General features: G+C 45.1%; 1 protein-coding gene across 3 annotated transcripts in view; it reads left to right on the forward strand.

The window, feature by feature from the left end:
* Positions 1–16,830, forward strand: part of NSUN7 (NOP2/Sun RNA methyltransferase family member 7) — an 88,878-nt gene that overhangs the window by 25,616 nt on the left and 46,432 nt on the right. For all 3 annotated transcript variants that reach the window (XM_006129491.5, XM_075930535.2, XM_075930537.2), the window contains exons 3-4: positions 3,557–3,615; positions 12,750–12,880. In XM_006129491.5, the coding sequence (XP_006129553.2) occupies positions 3,557–3,615; positions 12,750–12,880 (190 nt within the window). The remainder of the gene's footprint in view (positions 1–3,556; positions 3,616–12,749; positions 12,881–16,830) is intronic.

Consider the following 16,830-nt stretch of genomic DNA (forward strand, 5'->3'; position numbering starts at 1 on the left):
CAAAGGTGGAGTGCCAGGCAGGCTCTTGCTACATTTCAAAACGGAAGCGTCCTTATTGACTAATCAAATAGTCAATGGGAATTCCATTGATTATTTGATTAGTTGATTAATTTTAACATCCTTACACTAAACAGGAAAAAGGTTAATTTAAGCACATTCAAAGGAACAGACAGTAACTAACAATGGAAATTGCTTTCTGGAAAATTCAGAAAACTGAATTGTTTTTCACTGCCTTGTTTATAAACAAGAGTTAAATTGCGTTGCATAGATGTTAATGGAGTGGGCAAAGAAGAAAGGAGGCTACAGGATGTTTATCTCCCTGGATTTGGACAGGTATCCCAAAGAGTTGGAGCCTATCAATATACAGGCAGTCCCCGGGTTACATGGATTCGACTTACATCGGATCCCTACTTACAAATGGAGTGAGGCAACCCCGCACTAGCTGCTTCCTCCCAGCAGACCAGGGAGACGCGAAGCTAGCGTCCCTCCCCCCCCCCCCCCCAGCAGACCAGGGAGACGCGGAGCGGCTTTTCTCAGCAGACACCTCAGCTTGAGAATAAAGGACTTAGGGAAGTGAGATGTGGGAGAATAAAACTGAGCTCTGGAGAAATGTTTGGCTAGAGTTTCCCCTACAATATGTACTAGGTCCGACTTACATACAAACTCAACTTAAGAACAAACCTACAGTCCCTGTCTTGTACGTAACCCGGGGACTGCCTGTATCTTCCCTTCCATTCTGGTTAGCAGAGCTTGGCTGGCCCAGACAAACAATGCCCTTTAAAAGGATAGAGCTAATGTGTGCTTTATCAGTGCTTTCAGTGGTGGTGTTTCTGCAGTAGGCACAATACTTCTCCCCAAACTAGCATGAAAATCAAAGACAGTTTGCTGTTTTCTGCAATGAAAACTACTGGTCTGAATCTGTCTCAGATCTAACTTGAGTAATCTCAGTGGAGGAGACTAGCAAGCAGGTTAAGTCATGGAAGGGAGAGTCTTAGCCTCCAACCTTTCACTGAAGCCACAAATTCTGACCCAGATACCTGTGGTCCTGAAGAAGCCAAACAAAAGCAAAAGAATTGATTGGTTATTGAAGTGCTTAATATTTGAAACCATAAAATAGATTAATTCAAGATATACCCTAAATCTTCCTGCCTGTATGCAGAAATCTAAGAACATGAATACCCCTCTTAGTCTCCTTACCAATGGAAATGCATAACAGAGTTGTCACAAATAAAGGGCCCAGTGAGAATGTCCTCTTTTCCTTCTATCCCCAACCCAAAAATACTGTAGTAGAAGAAAAATTGACGTGTCTCAACAGAAATTAGGAACCCCTTTCTTAGCTTTCCAACTCTGCACCTGTTACTTAAGAGTGAGTAAATGACTGGCAGTTACAAGTATGAACAGACTCCTTTAATAAGGTATTGCTTAATGTAAGGGTACCAGAACTGGACAGATTTCTTCATTGTAAAATAGTAAAAGCAGTGCTTTTGGTAGCATAAAGTGAAGTTCATGGATAGCAGCAGGAGGCTATCTTGTCCTTTCAGTTGCTTGAAGGCACATGCAACAGTGGGCAAAGATGACTGGAGCCACTTAGTGATGTCAAACAACTTTGTACAGGTTAGACCTCCCTGGTGCAGCACCTCGGGACCTGGCTCATCCCAGATGAGGGATTTTGCCATATTAGGGGAGGTAATTTCTGCCCCGCCCCCTGGCCCAGATACTGGCCTCCTAGCTGGCTCCCCTCCTGCCGCCGGCCTTGCTGAAACATCCGTGGTCCTGCTGGACTACAGATATTGCATGACCAAAGAGTCCCAGTTTAAAGAGGTTCAACCTGTAGTATCAACACATTTGAATGGGGATGGGCATTGTTTCATGCTGTCTCTCCTTTATGGGCAAAGACATCATTAATTGTCATGCATACCATTCTATTGCTAGATACCATTGTAGATTAGTTGAGTCAAAGGTACTAAGAAAAATATTCTGTCCATGGTTTATGTGTGGGGTTTAAGTAATAGTCAGATACAGTGCAATAATATAAATCTATTTCCTTCTTAAGAAAATAGATTTATCTTGGAAGTGCTGTGCACAAAAAAAGTCTGAAGCAACAATTAGTGGATGTTGAGCCCTAGAGTTGGGAATGCCATCTACCATTCTCACTTCCAAGGTGCCTCATATACTTCTCATTCCCAGGATTTCTAAAAATGATGAGTGAAATTCTGACCCCACTGATGCCATTGATATCAATTTTGCCATGGACTTCAGTGGGGCCAAGATTCCACCCTATGTCTCCAGAAGGGGAGAGAACTGAAGCCATTCCACTTCTGTAGCTCAGAGTGTAGATGGCAGCTGGAATTTTTTCTTTTTTTTGCCTTCCACTGGAAGTTAGAGAGCCTCTATTGGGAAGACTATAAAGTAGAAATTGCTATATTGAGAAACTTAAGGGATCAGGACACCTGTATAATTTTCATGAACTTATAAATTTAAGCATTTAAGTTATACATGTGGCCGAATATACATTTTAAAATGTTTTGCACTGAAATTAAAATACTCTGACATGAATGTCATCTGAATTTAGCTATCTTGATATTATACTTTTTGCATTTTAAGCAAAATCACAAGATTTTAAACAACTTTCTGTGTCTTTAATCCACTAATTTATTCTTCAATTTTGCCTTGGTTATGAATTTTATTGACTTACTAACCAATTAGCCCACCATAAGATGGGATTTTCAGGTCTCTCCTTCATGTCGGTCTTCTCTCCTGAGCCTCCGGTCTCTCCCTCTGTCTCTCTCTCTCTCCCTCCTCCTCCTACTGCCTCCTCCCCACCAGCTCTCCTCTGCCTCCTGCCTCTCTCTCTGTCTCTTCTCTTTCCCCCTTTGCCTCTCACTCTCTATTTCTCTTCTCCTCTTCCTCCTGCCTCTTACTCAGGGGACCGTGGAGCCCAAACAGCCATTTGGGCTCCATGCTCCCCGTGCTGCATGGGGAGAACGGAGCCCAAACGGTCGCTTGCGCCACTTGCTCCCACGCGACGGCCTGGCTGAGCGGCGCAGAAGTCAGCTGAGCACCACGGCAGAAGACGAAGGGGGGCGGGACAGTTATGTTCACGGCTGGGGGCAGGGCCTGGTGCCGCTGTCACGCAACATATCACCGCCCCGCCCCCCTTCGCCTCCCACCGTGGCGCTCAGCTGACTTCTGTGCCGCTCAGCCGGGCCACTGAGGGGGAGCAAGCGGCCATTTGGACCCCATGCTCCCCATGCAGCATCCCTGTGCTGCATGAGGATCACAACGCCCAAATGGCCGCTTATGCTGCTTGCTCCCCTGTGGTGGCCCACCTGAGCGGTGCAGAAGTCAACCAAGCGCCATGGAGGGAGGCGAAGGACGTGACTCAGGCAACAGCGCCACCCAGAGGGAACGGCCAGGGAGGCAACATCGCTTCCTAGAGGGAACAGCCAGCATTTCAGCGTTACAGAGTCACAGACATTGGGCTACTATATATGAGATACTTCAAATGTCACAGTATTCTACAAATATATTTTACCAATATTTTCTTCTCTTGCAGATCAAGATCTTCTTGAAAATATATTGTTAGATAGCTGCTTTTACCCATGTCAGTCAATAGTAAGTAACTGTTAGAAAACAAGCTATTTTGTAATGTAGTCCATTTTTACATGTATCTAGCATTTTTTTCCATTCTGAAGGATCTTGAAGTACTTATACGTTATTTTACATTTTGAAGCTTCATACAATTTAGACCTGTTGTTTCACCAGAATAGATTTTCATCTATGTGTGTGAAGGGGAAGACAATTATAAATGCCTAAAATAGTTGTGTAAAGGAACCCACTCTTACTGAAAATTCAGCCATTTATAGCCACATAAGAGTTCGACAACTTTGAAAAGCAAGAATATTGAAGAGAATACTTAAACTAAGAAGTTTTGAAAATGTTCTAAAGTTTATTACACCCTTAATTTTGAGTTAATTTAATAGCACTCATGGCACTCTGAGTGAAATTTTCATCATTATAGATATATCAATAACTTTCATTCCAGCTCGGCTTTCCCCTTGATATTTTTTACCCACTACCTTTTCTTGTTCCCTGCCTCCCATTTTTCCTTCTTCCACCCTCCTTCCCTTTTCCCCTATTTATTTTGGTCCTGGTCATCTCAAGAAGTGGGCAGTGCCCACGAAAGCACATGATACCATCTTCATGTTTTGTTAGTCTTTATAGTGCTACCAGACTATTTGTTGTTTTTTTAAAATTGATCCTGTACAGATTAACTTGGCTACCCCCTGAAGCTTCAGTAGACAAAATTATCGATACATTTATAAAATAATCTTATAAAAAGGTGAGCAAATTTACACTAAAGAGTTACTAAAAATTCTTGAACTCCATATGCTCAATTATTAAGTCAGCAAGTTGAACCACAATTACTTGAAGGAGATAGTTTGAATAAACAGCAGCAGTTAATGTTCCACTTTAGCCTGTCAGCAGCATATTTTAGCGTTCAGCATATGGGTGGGGGGAGCTATTGTGACTTTTTGGGCAGAGAAAGATTTGCGGTATTGCAACCGGAAGACCCCATAGCAGTGGGAAATTAAAGTGTCTTTTTCTGAAAACTGACACTCAGATAAATGAGTTATTCTACAGCTATTTATATCTTCTTACAAACAGAAGGGAATGCCAAGGTGGTGATAGTGACTGAATGCCATTTGAGAAGGGAAAGCCTATTATAACAACTTCCATATTTTATACATTTATTTTGGGTCATCATATTGATGAGCTAACATCCAAGTAACTTTCATTATTTCTTTGACTTTAGATCATGAAATCTTAGAAATGTACAGTTGGAACAGCGGGAATAGCCCGCAAGAGGTCCATGCCCTCCTCCTGCCCATCCACCACTTACGTGTGTGTCATACACACACAATCAGGACTAGGTATACCTAGATCACCTCTAAAGAGTGTTTGTTTGATGTGTTCTTAAATGACTCCAGAGAACTTGTTGCAGTGCTCAATTATCCTTATAGTTTCAAAAATTCTCCCACTAGCTAACCTAAATCTCCCCGGTTACAAACTAAGGCATGGGTTGGCAGCCTTTCAGAAGTGTCGTGCCAAGATTTAACTAACTTCTGTTTACAGGTCTGCATGCCATTGATACTTCTTAAAGTCAATAATAGTCCTGCTTACATTTTAGCAGCTTCGTTAATAAATAAAGTAAGATGCAAATCTTACCGTTTAGTATGATTCTTGGCCTGGCTTTCCCTTGCTAAGTTCTCCAATCTCAGGCTCGTAGTTTGATACTTTTAAGTAGCACACAAGCCTCTGTCTCCAGCACCGCTCCACCAGTAATGATGGCAGAAAAAACAATACCCCGATCCCCCGCTGCAGCAGCAGCCACCGCCACAGCAGCTCCCTGGCACTCCCATGCCACACCACTGCCCCAGGTCCAGCCTTCCCCAGGGATGAAGCTGGGGCCAGAGCAATGTGCTGACTTCCCAGCTGTCCTGGGTGGCAGCTGAAGAGGTCAGAGGTGCTGCAGCTGCAGCCACATAGTTCCCAGCTGGCCCCAGAGGCACCACAGCTACGCAGTTCCTGGGCTGGCCCCAGAGGCCGGAGGTGCCACTGCCGTGGCCACACAGTTCCTGGGCTGGCCCCAGAGGCAGCACTGTTTCAGCCCCAGCACTACCTCCTCCCACCGCCGCTAGGCTCAGGGGAAGAGGGAAGTCTCCAGCGACAGCACAGGCACACTGCTGCATGGGAGAGGAGGGGCTGAGCTGCTGCTACATGCTGCTCAAAATCAGCTCTGGCATGCGTGCCATAGGTTGCTAACCCCTGAACTAAGGTCTTCTTGTCTTATGCCTCCTGTCCACAAGTGTAACAGCCCTTTCAGATATGTAAAACTTATGTTTCATATATCTTTTAGACTAAAGACACCATTCTTCCAACCTTTTTTCAGAAGTTGCTTTTTAAACCTTTTTTTTGGGGTGAGATGGGGGAGGCACTCATTGACAGCTTTCTAAAAATGCAATGAGGAAAATTTCACTCAGAGGGTGGGAAATCTGTATACTTTTTCTTAGAGAGATGTCCCCGTGGGTGCTCCACATTACGTTGGTGCACTACTGCCAAGCCTTAGAGCAGATTTCATAGCAGCGTCCCTGGGGCCTCATAGGCCAGCAGTCACGCGCTGTTAGGCTGCAGGCATCGCGCATGCCTCCCCCACTCCTCAGTTCCTTCTCTACTGCCTCCAGCAATTGATGGACTGAGCAGTGCTCCCTAGCTTCTTCGCATCTTCATGATTATACTTTTTAAAACCAGTTAAATTAATTATAATAGTTAGTGAGTTTTAAATAGTTGTTTACTTCGTTAGTTTACAGAAAAAAAAGAGAAGAAAAGAAAGAAAAAAATCTTAATTAGTATAGGGGCTTTCTTCTTTTTCTCCCAGTTAATCTCTCCCTGCAGTCTCTGACTGCTTACACAGGCATGCCTGGATCACCTGGCTTTAAACGCTGCACCTCCTGTAAAAAGCATATTCTGCTTTTGGATGGTCACTCACAATGCTTCCACTGTCTTGGAGAGCAGCATATCTCTCAGAAATGCCCTCACTGCACAAAGCTAAAATCGCGGGCATGGAAAGACAGAGACCTCTGGCTCAAATTATTTTTATTAGAAAACTTTCTGATCCAGGCCAACAGTCCAAGGAACTCAAACAGTGGGGATCCAAAAAGTGATCCACCTCAGCACCTCAAGGGGCTATGTCACCAAAACGGCCATCCTCATCACGGCCGGTACCAAGAGCACCAGTGGCACTGCACCTCAGCACGTATGATACCGCCAGTGGAGACTGACAGCGCTCATGCGCTAAATCTCATTCTGAGGCGACAGGCTTCAAGATGCCTGCCTCATTGGCTGCAGCACCATCCAGCAATGATACGATCTTGCTGACACAACATGAGAACGCAGCACTGACTCATAGACTCATAGACTTTAAGGTCAGAAGGGACCATTATGATCATCTAGTCTGACCCCCTGCACAGTGCAGGCCACAGAATCTCGCCCACCCCTCTTAGAATAATCCTCTCACCTATGTCTCAGATATTGAAGCCTTCAAATACTTTGAAGGCCCCAACATGCAGAGAGTCCTTCAGCTGTGATCTGTGCCCAATGCTACAGAGGAAGGCGAAAAACCTCCAGGGCCTCTGCCAATCTACCCTGGAGGAAAATTCCTTCCTGACCCCAAATATGGCGATCAGCTAAACCCTGAGCATGGGGGCAAGACTCACCAGCCAGACACCCAGAAAGTTCCCTATAGCAACTCCTATCATCCCTCCATTGACCTATTTCCAACTGGTAATGAATGGTCAATTAGTTACCAAGATCATGTTATTTCATCCAACCATCCCCTTATCATAGAATCAGAACTGGAAGAGACCTCAGAAGGTCGTCAAGTCCAGCCCTCCGCTCTAGGCAGGACCAATCCCATCTAAATCAACCCGGCCAGGGCTTTGTCAAGCCGAGACTTAAACACCTCTAGGGATGGAGACTCTACTACTTCCCTAGGTAACCCATTCCAATGCTTCACTACCCTCCTAGTAAAATAGTTTTTCCTAATATCCAATCTGGACCTCTCCCACCACAACTTGAGACCATTGCTCCTTGTTCTGCCATCTGTCACTACTGAGAACAGCCTCTCTCCATCCTCTTTGGAACCTCCCTTCAGGAAGTTGAAGGCTGCTATCAAGTCCCCCCTCACTCTTCGCTTCTGCAGACTAAACAGACCCAAGTCCCTCAGCCTCTCCTCGTAGGTCATATGCTCCAGCCCCCTAATCATTTTGGTAAATGACTACGTTCGCAGGCGCCTCAGCAGTGGTACACAAAATATACAGTTGATAGGTGCATGCCTTGATTTGACAATGGCCACCGCATCCCTACCTACAGACCGTTTTCAAAAAATTGTGGCCTCGGTAAATACCTTACGATTCAGCCCGCACACAACAGCACTCGAATACCTTTGGCTGTTGGGGCACATGGCAGCGTGCAACTTTGTAGTCAGCAATGCCCATCTGTACATGAGATGCTTACAGAGCTGGCTGGGACAGGTGTACAAACCCAATGTCCATCCGCTATCCAAATCCCTTGCTCTTCCAGGAATAGTAATGGAATCCTTACACTGGTGGCCTAGCCCACGAAACTTGTGTTCTGGAGTCTCCATCACAACCATCCGTCTCTATGATGACAGATGCATCTCATACAGGACGGGGTGCTCATCTGCGTTGTCATGGGTCTGTGATTCAGCACCGACAAGAATTTGCCCATAAACATCCTAGAACTGCAGTCAGTCAAGAATGCATATGTCAAATTTCTCCCATTCATCGCCAACGGACACATGAGACTGTACATAGACAACAGCACAGCAATGTTTTACATAAATCCATCAGGGTGGAGCCCAATCTCAAGCACTCTGCACAGAGGCCATAGCACTTTGGAACTGGTGTCTGAAATACAACACAATTATCACTGCAGTGCATCTTCCAGATGCCCTGAATACAATGGCAGATGCACTCAGAAGAGCCCTCCTGGTTGAGCACAAATTGCAAATGAACCCACACATATTGGCAGACATCTTCCACCTATGGGGTCACCCTACCATAGATCTGTTTGCCACACTGTCCAACAGTCAATGCCCTCTATTCTGTTCCATGGTAGGAATAGGCAAGGGATCGATGGGGGATGCCTTTCTCATCACATGGACACCTCACCTATTCTACATATTTCTTCTGATTCTCCTATTGAACAAGGTAGTTCACAAGATAAGGAGGGACAGGCCCGTCTCATACTTATATCACCAGTGGATGTGATATACCTTGACTTTAGCAAGGCTTTTGATACAGTCTCCCACAGTATTCTTGCCAGCTAGTTAAGGGAATGTGGATTGGATAAATGGACAGTAAGATGGATAGAAAGATGGCTAGAAGGCCGGGCCCAGCGGTCAGTTTCTAGTGGAGTGCCCCAAGGTTCGGTTCTAGGACCGGTTTTGTTCAATATCTTTCTTAATGACCTGGATGAGGAGATGGATTGCACCCTCAGCAAGTTTTCAGATGACACTAAGCTAGGGGGAGAGGTAGATACGCTTGAGGGCAGATACAGGGTCCAGAGTGACTTAAACAAATTGGAGGAATGGGCCACAAGAAATCTGATAAGGTTCAACAAGGAGAAGTGCAGAGTCCTGCACTTGGGATGAAAGAATCCCAAGCATTGTTACAGGCTGGGGACCAACCAGCTAAGTAGCAGTTCAGCAGAAAACGACCTGGGGGGTTACAGTGGATGAGAAGCTGGATATGAGTCAACAGTGTGCCCTTGTAGCCAAGAAGGCTAATGGCATATTAGGGTGCATTAGGAGGAGCATTGCCAGCAGAGCCAGAGAAGTGATTATTCCCCTTTATTTGGCTCTGGTAAAGTCACATCTGGAGTATTGCATTCAGTTCTGGGCCCCCCACTACAAAAAAGATGTGGATGCATTGGAGAGTGTCCAGTGGAGGGCAACCAAAATTATTAGGGTTCTGGAGCATATGACCTCTGAGGAGAGGCTGAGGGAGTTGGGTCTATTTAGTCTGCAGATGCAAAGAGTGAGGGGGATTTGATAGCAGCCTTCAACTTCTGGAAGGGAAGTTCCAAAGAGGATGGAGAAAGGCTGTTATCAGTAGTGACAGATGGCTGAACAAGGAGCAATAGTCTCAAGTTGTGGTGGGAGAAGTCCAGGTTGGATATTAGGAAAATCTATTTCACTAGGAGAGTGGTAAAGCACCGGAATGGGTTACCTAGGGAAGTAGTGGAGTCTTCATCCCTAGAGGTTTTTAAGTCTCGGCTTGACAAACCCCTGGCTGGGTTGACTTAGTTGGGATTGGTCCTGCCTAGAGCAGGGGGCTGGACTTGATGACCTTCTGAGGTCTCTTCCAGCTTTATGATACTACGATACCAGCAGGGCCATGCCAGCCATGGTTTCCTTCCTAGCGGCGGTGTCCTATGCCCCACTGATCCACTTACCTTGCATCAGGGATCTCCTTCACCTGGGCTCCCATGATGCCCATCTGAACCTCCACTCACTACACTTGAAGGTGTGGCTCCTGGATGGTTCTCTGACCTAGAGTTGACCTGCTCACATCAAGTACAAATGGTCCTTCTATAAAGTAGGGCACAGAGCACCCACAAGACTTACCTTCAGAAATGGAAAAGATTCTCGACGTGATATGCTTGTCACCAGCTGGTTCCTCAACATTCCCCTTACCTACTGTCCTTGACTATCTTCTGCACCTTAAACAAGCAGGCCTCACAGTAAGCTGCATTAAAGTTCACTTTGTGGCCATTACTATGTTCTACTCCAAGATGGAAGACTTATCCATATTTGCTCATGCACTCACCAAGAGGTTCTTAAAAGGCCTTCAGGTACTTTATCCAGATATCAATCTATCAGTATAATCATGGGACCTGCATTTAGTATTGAATTCTCTAACTAGGCTGCCCTTCGAACCAATGGTGACCACCTCATTATTACACTTGCCTATGAAAACTGTTTTCCTGGTAGCTATTACCTTGGCCAGATTGGTAAGAGAGATTGCGGCCCTAATGGTGGATCCTCCATACACCACCTTTTTTAAAGACAAGGTCACTTTACGTACCCATCCCAAATTCCTCCGCAAAGTACACTCATCCTTCCATATCAAACAAACAATACATCTTCCCACCTTCTTCCCCAAGCCACATGCCAACTCTTTCGAGATGAAAATGTATACTCTTGACCTGTACAGAGCAGTTTCTTTTTATTGGCAGTGAAAGAGACCATTCCGAGCGTCTCCCAGACTATTTGTTTCAATAGTAAATCAAAATAAGGGCCAGGCCATTTCATTGCAGAGACTCTCCCATTGGATCTCGGATTACATCAAGCTTTGCTACAGATAGTCAGAAGTGCTCCCTCCAGAGAGCATAAGGGCACACTCAGCCAGAGCCATGGGTACCTCGATAGCATTCCTCTGTAGAGAACCCGTAAGAGACATCTGCACAGCTGCCACATGGTCCTCTGACCACACATTTGCAAAGCACTATGCACTTATGCAGGGACCTCTTTCCAACCTGAAACTAGCCAAGGCAGTTCTTTCCACTGCTTTTTTTGCCAGATCCGAAGTCCTTACCTCCCTACAGGTAGTCACTAAGGGTATGTCTACACTGCCACCATAGTTTGAAGGCATTCGAAGTTGAAAATGAAGCCCAGTATTTAAATATCTCGAGCTTCATTTGCATCTTGCCGGGCGCCGCCATTTTTAAATCCCCCTTAGTGCAGACTCCGTGCCCGCGGCTACACGGGAGAGCTTAATTCGAACTACCGTTACTCCTTGTGGAATGAGGTGTACCGGTAGTTCGAAATAGAGAGCCTAATTTGAACTACCTACTCCGTGCCGCATGTAGCCACGGGCACAGAATCCGCACTAAGGGGGATTTAAAAATGGCGGTGCCCAGCAAGATGCAAATGAAGCCCAGGATATTTAAATCCTGGGCTTCATTTGCAACTTCGAATGCCTACATTAGCCACCCTAGTTCGAACTATGGTGGCAGTGTAGACATACCCTTAATGTGGAGCACCCATGGGGACATCTCTGTCTCGAAGAAGAGGTTATTCACCTCAATAGTAACTGATGTTCTTTGAGATGAGTATCTCCCTGGGTGCTCCCACAACCCTCCCTTCCTCCCCTCTACTTTGGGATCCTGGTCTTCCCAAGCCATGGTTTCTGGATAGAGAAGGAACTGAGGAGCGAGAGGGGGCGGCTCGCGCATGCGCGATGCTTGCAGCCTAACAGCACTTGACTGCTGATGTGCGCCTGCGTGGCCCCAGGGACACTGCTATGAAATCTACGCTCTGAGGCTTGGTTACGGCACACCAACCTAATGTGGAGCACCCACGGGGACACTCATCTCGAAGAATGTCAGTTACTATCGAGGTGAGTAATCTCCTTTTCATAAAACCTAAACTTCACATTCTCAGTGCTAGGTATTAAATAAACTAAGCTGAACTTTAAAGGAGCAAAGTTAGCATTATAGTTAAGACAGGAGACTTAAGTGCTCAGGTTTCATAGTGTCATGTAAAGTCAAATTTAGGTATCTAATAAGGGGTAAGCATCCTTATATCCCATTGACTTTATGACTTCAAAACAATTTGACATTATTGTGCATCCTCTAAAAGTTAGGACACTTTTGTAGATGCCTCAGTATGGCATTTAGGTGTCTGATTTCTGATATTTAAATCTGGAAAAGGGTGGCTACCTAATATCTTTGTAACTCAGTCAGTTGATTAGTAAAATAATGATATTTCTCTAATTTATGGGTTTGTTGTGAGGATCAGTTCTATATTTTTTCTAGTCAACATACTTTATTTACACACAAAGAAATACCATTTCTTACCTACCCCTTGTACAGCGTATGTTTGAATATAGTGCACATGAATTGTACTAGATTTACAGTTCAGGGGACTGAAATTCATACAATAGATACAATGTTCCAAACTATCCTGAGAATGAGCCTCAACTCTGACCTGATGAATTGGAGGTATGAATTGGATTAGAATTGGAGGTAATCTGCTATTCATGCCTATTTGGTTTACGGAAGACTAGTTCTTCTGTGACTGTAAGGGTCTGGAAGTGGATCTCTTTACATGATTTGGACCTGCTTTGTTTCCATTTCTCTACATGGTTATTTTCTTATTACAGCCGGATGAATTGACCAGTTTAATTGTTGTGATGTTGTATGACCTCCAAGATCGAAAGTTTCAAGCTCGACAGATTTCTGATGAAGAGGAATCAATACCAGAAGTCCGAGAGGTAGAACATTATCTATATAGGTATGTACTATAAGAAAGTTTTTAAGTGGGCATAAATATAAACTCATATAGCCAATAATAGTTTTTTTAATTGCAAATATTGTAAACCTCTTTTTTCATTTCAAGCTAGGGATGTAAATGACTAGTCGCTTCCCGCCCCCTTGCCTCTATCAGAAAGAGGCAGTGGGGGCAGGGAGAAGGAAAGGGTGCTTCAAAGCAGCAGTGCCGCGTGCAGCCCGGGGCCAGCTGTGACTCTGAGCTCCACAGAGTGTTGCCGCTTTGAAACGCCTTGTGGTATCTGACGCTGGGCTCTCTGCGGTGTTTCATAGCATGGCACCTGGGGTCCCAAATAATCAAAATTTTATATCCTTATCTCAAGGTAGGATGGGCTTCTTTAAAGATGATTCAAGTAAGATTCCCAAAGTTAAGATCAAACTGGTATTTATTCACAAATGCTGATGGAATATTTTTGAAGTAAAAATGTAGTGCCTTATTTCTGTTGCTTATCTGATGGGAAACAATTTAAAAAATCCAGAAAACTCCAGACCAACTCAATATGAACAAAAAGTGACTATCACATTAGGATCACTTTTCTGAATGCTAAACAAGAAATCCTTGTAAAATATCTTAGCAGCTTTGCATTCTGCTCTATTGCACTCTAGATTATTTTAGAGGTTCACCTAAAAGACACCAAACAAAGAAAATTTTGTCTCCTATTTAAAATAGTGCCAACAACATTCGCTCTTCAGCATATTTACTTTAGAAAAATCACTGGTATGTGGGAGAATACAGTTTGACTGCTGAATTTTAAACAGCCTGATGAATTGCGGTGAGATCTGTGTCATGTATCTCTTGAGGATACTCAAAGGTATCTTTGCACTGGAGCCAGAAGATTGACTGTATATACTCATTCATAAGCCACATTTTTTGGTAAAAAAGTGACACATCAAATAGTGGTATCAGTTTACATTTTCGGCATAAACCAGGGTTGGAAAACTTTAGTTCCAAGACTATCAGGAGAAGCCACTGGCATGCCGACACGTTTTGTGTATCTTGAGTGTCTGCAGGCATGGAGTCCCTTAACTCTCAGTGGCTGCGGTTTGCTGTTTGCAGGAAATGGCAGTCAGCATGTCCCTGAGCATTGCACCTTCCAGCTGCAATTCAAACATACTCTAAGTGCTTCAGAGACAACAGACCATTATGGCAGAGCAATGATAAGCATAAATCCTCCTTTCTGTTCAAATTCTGATTAACCAGATTTATGTATAGGTGCTGGGAATCTTTCTTCCTGCTTTTCTAAACTGTAAAGATCTAATGAAACTGTTTCCACAGCAGCTATTACATCTGTTGTATGGTTTACACATATGATATGTTTCACAAATGAATTGGTCAGGCCCCTGAGCTTGCTCAAAACCTCGTTTCTGCTCTGCTGCTGATTGAGCAGAGCAGTTACGGGACATGATGGAAAGTGCATGCAGCAGTCTTTATGACTAGTTCAGAGCTGGGCAAAATACGGCCCCGGGGCTGGATTTGGCCTGCCAAGCCATGGGATCCAGCCACAGACCACCCTGCTGGGATCCTCGAGCACTCACAGCTGCTGCGGTTTAAAATACAGTTCCTGTGTCTCCCTGCTCTTTAGAGACGAGGAGGCTTTGTATGATCTCCCCGCCTCCAACCCAATCTTCAACTCCTGTTGACCAGAAACAACCAGCCAATAAGAATGGACCTCAGCTAATCTCTCAGCTCCTATTAGCTAGAAACAGCCAGCCAATCAGAGCTGAGAGATTGGCCTGAGAGACTGGGGCAGTGCAAACCTGTTCCCCCATTCAGAGCTGAGAGTCAAGTAGCCTGTATTTTCAAGCAGGCAGAAAGCCCAGGGGTGCTGCAGCCTGTTGGTCAGCAGACACTTAAGTAAACTCCTCCCAGCCAGTGCCTGCTTCTGGCACCTCAACCCTTCTTGCACCCCAGCTCCCTCCCCCAGATCACCATCCAAACCCCCTGCACTCGCTGTCCCAGGTGACAACTCCCCCCTAGACTATGTATCCCCTCCTATACTCCTCCCAGGCCAGAACCCTCTCCTGCACCCACACACTCTCCCTGACCCTACACTCCAATCCCTGACCCAGGTCACAACCCCCTCCTCCACTCAAGCACCCTCTCAGACCTCACAGCGTCTCTTGCACCCTAGTCCCATACTCCCTTCTGCACCTATCCTCCAACCTCGACCCCGTACTCCCTCCACAGAAAAGTGCGGCCCTTGATCAAAATCTTGGCGTGGCCCCCTACCAAAAATTATTGCCCACCCCTGCTCTAGTTTTATTGCCTATTGGGCCATGTAAGTCAGAATGGGGTGAACAAAGCAAAAATGCCAAAGATGGCCCAGATATAATTTGTGAAGTTCCTTACAAATTCAGAGCCACATTATACTATGTTTCTGAATGAGGAAGCATTTCATTATAAAAAAAGTCCTATTTCTAATTTTCTGAAAAAACTTGAATGAATGCTTTCAACCACTTGATTAATTTTGTAAGGGTTTGGACAACAGCCTTTCACTGGGAAAAGTAGTTCCTATTAAAAGCAGAAAAGAAAATAAGATACAAGATTTTCTCTGTTACTTACATAATATTAAATAGTCAAATATATTTTGTTCTTTACAATATCCTGGAGTATCTTCCCCCTTCCTATTTCCAAGAAAGTCATCTGATCTTACTACACCAGTTAGGCCTTTTCAGCTATACTTCTTCTTTGAGTGCTTGCATGTATACATTCTGTGCTAAGTATTTTTGTGCTTTGTACATGGATGCTGGAGATGTTTGCCTCCGTGGCATTCTGTAGATCAGGAGTTGGCAAACTTTTCAAACCAAAGAGTCAAACTACAGCAAACAGCTGAATAAGAATGTCCATTTGCATGACTGAAAATATAAAGCTTAATATTATTGATAATTGACATAATGATTAATAATAACAAATGAAAACATTGTACTCACAGACTTTATTTAATGGGACTTCTGCTGCTGCATCTTTTTGCCCATTTTTTTGAAGTTTACTTCATAACTAGTCAAATCCAGCATTGTGCACGCATTCAGGCTGCCTTCTGTCAATCTTAAGTTGGGGGCTGGGGATGTGGGGGTACAGGAGTCTGGATGGGATCACGTATGAGGGGCTGAGGCCAGGGGATTTGGATGTATGATGTAGGCTCAGGGTACGAAGTTGGGGTGTGTGCGGGGTTCAGGAGTGTTATGGCAGGGGACTAGGGATGTGGGATTGCAGGAGTTTGGGGAAATAGGGGTATGATGGGCTCAGGCCAAGGGGTTCAGGTATATGATGGGCTCAGGGCTGGGATGTGTGGGGGGCGCAGGAGGGGATGCTGCAGCCAGATGAGGGCTTGTTGGCCAAGCTTCATTTTTAAATAAAGTAAAGTAATATGTCCAACACAAAACGTTTCAACATTGTCTTTCTTTATGGCAAAAGTGGGGAACCTTTTTTGGGCAAGAGGCCACTGTCCCACAGAAAAATCAGTCGGGGGCCACACAAATGAGAAGCGCAAAAAAAACCCCAAACAAACCCTCAACCCCCCACAACCAACCTCTCCAAAAACTTCCAACTCTTCTGGGGTTCCAGGATTAGTGGATTTTGTGACCCCCCCTGGCTCTGGGGTAAGGCCAAAAATGTGGGGTCCAGTGTGAAGGACAGAGCTGCCAGTGAATGGGATAGGGATGTGGGTACAGGATCTGGGTGGGAGGTAGGGTGCTAGTGGGGGGGAGGAGGCAGGTGCAGGTGGGTGTTTGGCTAGGGTGGAGGGGGCAGGAGCAGGCTGGGGGTGTAGGGTGTCGGTGCAGGGGAGGGTTCAGGGTGTATTGGGTCTGCATGGCACTTACTTGCTTTTTTGCATCAGTGCTGCTTTCAGGCTCCCTGTCCCAGACATGGGTTTCCGCTGCTCCATTGACTGGATTCTGGCCAATGGAGCAGCA

This window comes from Pelodiscus sinensis, chromosome 4, assembly GCF_052426305.1.
Source record: "Pelodiscus sinensis isolate ZL-2025 chromosome 4, ASM5242630v1, whole genome shotgun sequence".
Classification (NCBI taxonomy): domain Eukaryota; kingdom Metazoa; phylum Chordata; order Testudines; family Trionychidae; genus Pelodiscus; species Pelodiscus sinensis.